The sequence below is a fragment of the Mirounga leonina genome, unplaced genomic scaffold (genome assembly GCF_011800145.1).
Source record: "Mirounga leonina isolate KUSES-001 unplaced genomic scaffold, KU_Mleo_1.0 Mir_173, whole genome shotgun sequence".
Taxonomy (NCBI): Eukaryota; Metazoa; Chordata; class Mammalia; order Carnivora; family Phocidae; genus Mirounga; species Mirounga leonina.
The window spans coordinates 80,994,958-80,997,867 of NW_023270447.1; the positions used below are offsets into that span (position 1 = coordinate 80,994,958).

At 68.9% G+C, this 2,910-nt stretch overlaps 1 protein-coding gene across 1 annotated transcript; it reads right to left on the reverse strand.

Moving 5' to 3' along the window:
* Positions 1 to 237: 237 nt before the first annotated feature.
* On the reverse strand, positions 238 to 2,628 carry KLHDC7A (kelch domain containing 7A). The gene has a single exon (XM_035020233.1). The coding sequence runs from the start codon at positions 2,626 to 2,628 to the stop codon at positions 238 to 240; it is 2,391 nt and encodes a 796-aa protein (XP_034876124.1).
* Positions 2,629 to 2,910: the final 282 nt, after the last annotated feature.

Consider the following 2,910-nt stretch of genomic DNA (forward strand, 5'->3'; position numbering starts at 1 on the left):
ACACGTGTGTGGCTGCCCCCAGCCTCAGAGCAGCGGTCCCTGGTTCTATCTCTGCATCCCCCTGACAGCAAAGACGCATCCGAGGGCCCCGGCCAGCGGGGGGGGTAGGGTTAGAATTCACCTCTCGCTGGCCAAATGCCTGAGCGGCCTGCTCTCCTAGAAATGGCTCACGGAGTGGCGGGCAGGGGGTGCCTTCTGCTTCCCGGTTTTGCAGGAGAAGTCCGGCGGAGCGGGTAGCTAGACCCTGGTCTGGGGCACAGCGGGGACGGGCAGGGTCAGGACGGTGGGCAGGAGGGTGCCCCGCGGGGAGGGGAAGCTCCGCAGCTCCTTGGGCACAAACCTGGGCGAGATGGGGTCGGCCAGGAAGCAGAGCGTGCGCCGGCGGCCCACGCAGTAGATGAGGTCCCCCAGCACGGCGCACCGGAAGGCGTCGGGGCAAGGCGTCCGCTGCGTGGCACACTCATACCAGAGGCGGGCGCTGGCCCTACAGCGCCACACGGCGATGCCCAGGCTGCGACGGAGGTCAAACCGGTAGAGAAAGCCGTTGACCGCCGCCATCTCGGCCGTGCGGTCCTTGCCGCCCCCCGCGGGCCCGGCCTGCCAGCGCTGCTCCCGGACGGAGAATCGGAGGAGCAGGCAGCGCAGGGTGCCGCCCGTGACGAAGATCTCACCGGCGCACGCCGTGGCCGTGTGTGCCAGCGCGAACGTGTCGCTGGGGAGCGGTGGGACGAAGGTCCAGCGGTCCAGGCGGGGGTCATAGCATTCCACCGTGGTCAGACACTCGCCCCCAATGGCGTACAGGTGGCCGTCCAGGGCCACCAGCCGGCAGTGCGGCCGGGGCTGGTTCAGCGGGCACACCTCGCTCCAGATCCCCGTCAGCGGGTTGTAGCAGAAGACGCGGTTGGAGGGCTGGCGCCCAGACCCCCGGCAGCCGGACACCACGAAGAGGTAGTTGAAGAGACTGCAGAGGGCACAGCCTCGGGACACAGCCTCGGGGGGCAGACGGACCAGCGGGTGCCAGGCGTCCCTCTCCTCGTCATAGCGACAGAGGCGGCCGGAGCCCTCCTGGGGGCACACATCGGCCACCACCAGGTGCTTGCGGCCCCGCAGCCGGCGCCGGAGGATCAGCTCCCGCTCGGTCCCGCTCAGGCACCCGTAGACGTCTGGGCTGCGCAGCACCTGAAGATAGTTGTCACTCATCACCTTGTAGGCTGCCTCCTGCAGCGCCCCCAGCTTGTGCCTCTTGGCCAAGGTCAGTACCTGGTAGCAGTTGCCCAGATCCAGGTGGACGCCCGGGGCGGAGCCAGGGGCCGGCGGGAGGTGGACGAAATTGGTCCCTGCCACCAGCTGCACGTGGGGCTCCCCGCTGCTTCCGGCTGAGCTGGCCCCGAGAGGAGCCCCGGGGAGGGGGCGGCCAGGCAGGGCACTCCCGTCTGGGCAGGACGGAGTGGGGGCCCCAAAGCCATCGAGCTGCAGCTGGAGCTCTGGGTTCTCCAGGATCTGGAGGAGGCTGTCCTTCCTGCTGAAGCCTTGCGTGGAGGGCGTCGGCACAGGCTGGGGGCAGGTGGGTGTCTCGGTTCCACCTTCCTGGTCAGCGGCTTGGCCTCCTGAAGCTGCCCCTGTTCCCGGGGGGCCTGGTGGTGACACGGGGGCCGGACACTCAGCCAGGGCAGCTGTTCTGGGGGCCAGCCTGCCCTTGGAGGTGGCCCGGGAGGTGGATTCCACATAGTAATCGTACACCTTGCCCTTCAGCCTGGGCCCGGCCCCCTCCCCCTTGTCCTGTAGGAAATTCTCCTCCACACGAACCCAGGCCACCGACGAGTAGGTGTAAGAGGTGCTGGAGGCTCCCTCCTGCTGAGGCAGGGTCAGGCCCATGTCCACGGTGGCCTGGAGGGCCCCGGCCTCTTCCCTGTGGACCCCCGTCACGCGGGTGAAGACCCAGCTCTTGCTCACGTCGCTCTTGCCTTCCACGTGGGCCATCCAGTTGGTGGGGGCAGCCTCCTGCTCCCGGGACCCTGGTTGCCCCGGGGGGCCACCGTCCAGCCACGGGGCAGGCTCGCCGCCCTCACTGCGGCCGGCTGCTGTGGCGAGACCAGCGTGGGAGCTCTGGGACTCGCTGCCCAAATGGGGGTGGTGGGGCCGCTCGGGCGTAGGGCCAGCAGCTGTCCCGGCTTCCCGGCCACCGCAGCCAGGAGGCGCCCGCTCAGAGTCCGGGTGCCGCCCACCCACTTCTTCACCAGCGCCCTTCTCCGCGGGCTCCCGAGCTTCTTGGGCTTCTGAGTCTTCGGGAGAGCGTCCTGTTGCCAGGACTTGGGAGTCGCCCCGATTCTCCCAGCCACAGCCCGGCACCTCTCTGGTCCCCTTGCTTCCCCTCCGGCGTCTCAGCGCCCAGTGCGGCGCCCCGGGAGTAGCCCCCTGGACCGCAGGCTGCCCGGAGCCCTCGGCCTCCTCATTGACCTCGGCCTTGGCGTTCCTGCCCCCCCGTGGGGCCTGGCCAGGCCTCGACTTGTACAGCCTGTAGGCCACGGTCACCAGGAGCAGGGCAGCGGCGGACAGCACCACCTTGCCTGTCAGCTGCATGTCCGAATGCCAGTCCTGGGTCTCTCCTCCTCCTCTTCCGGGGAGCATGCTTCCCAAAGTCTCCCCGGGGCTGAAGAATGTCAAGAATCCGATTAATGATTGTCCAATAGGGGCCGGTTCCTGGTTCCTGCGGAGCGGAGCTGGAGGGGGTTCTGGGCTGGCTCTGGCCAGCCAGGGGCCGGTCAGCTGGGGGGAGTCGGAGCCAAGGTGACCTTGTGCTGGCAGATGGTGGCCACTGGGGCTCAGGGCCAGCAGATCTCGGCGCTGGCCTCCCTGGATCCTTCGATACTTTTCCTGGGGGTGAGGGTGGGGGTTGTGCCCCAGGGCTGA

Bases quoted from the DNA above. Each gene is read 5' to 3' on its own strand.
- KLHDC7A (XM_035020233.1), bottom strand. From the start codon at position 2,628: ATGCTCCCCGGAAGAGGAGGAGGAGAGACCCAGGACTGGCATTCGGAC.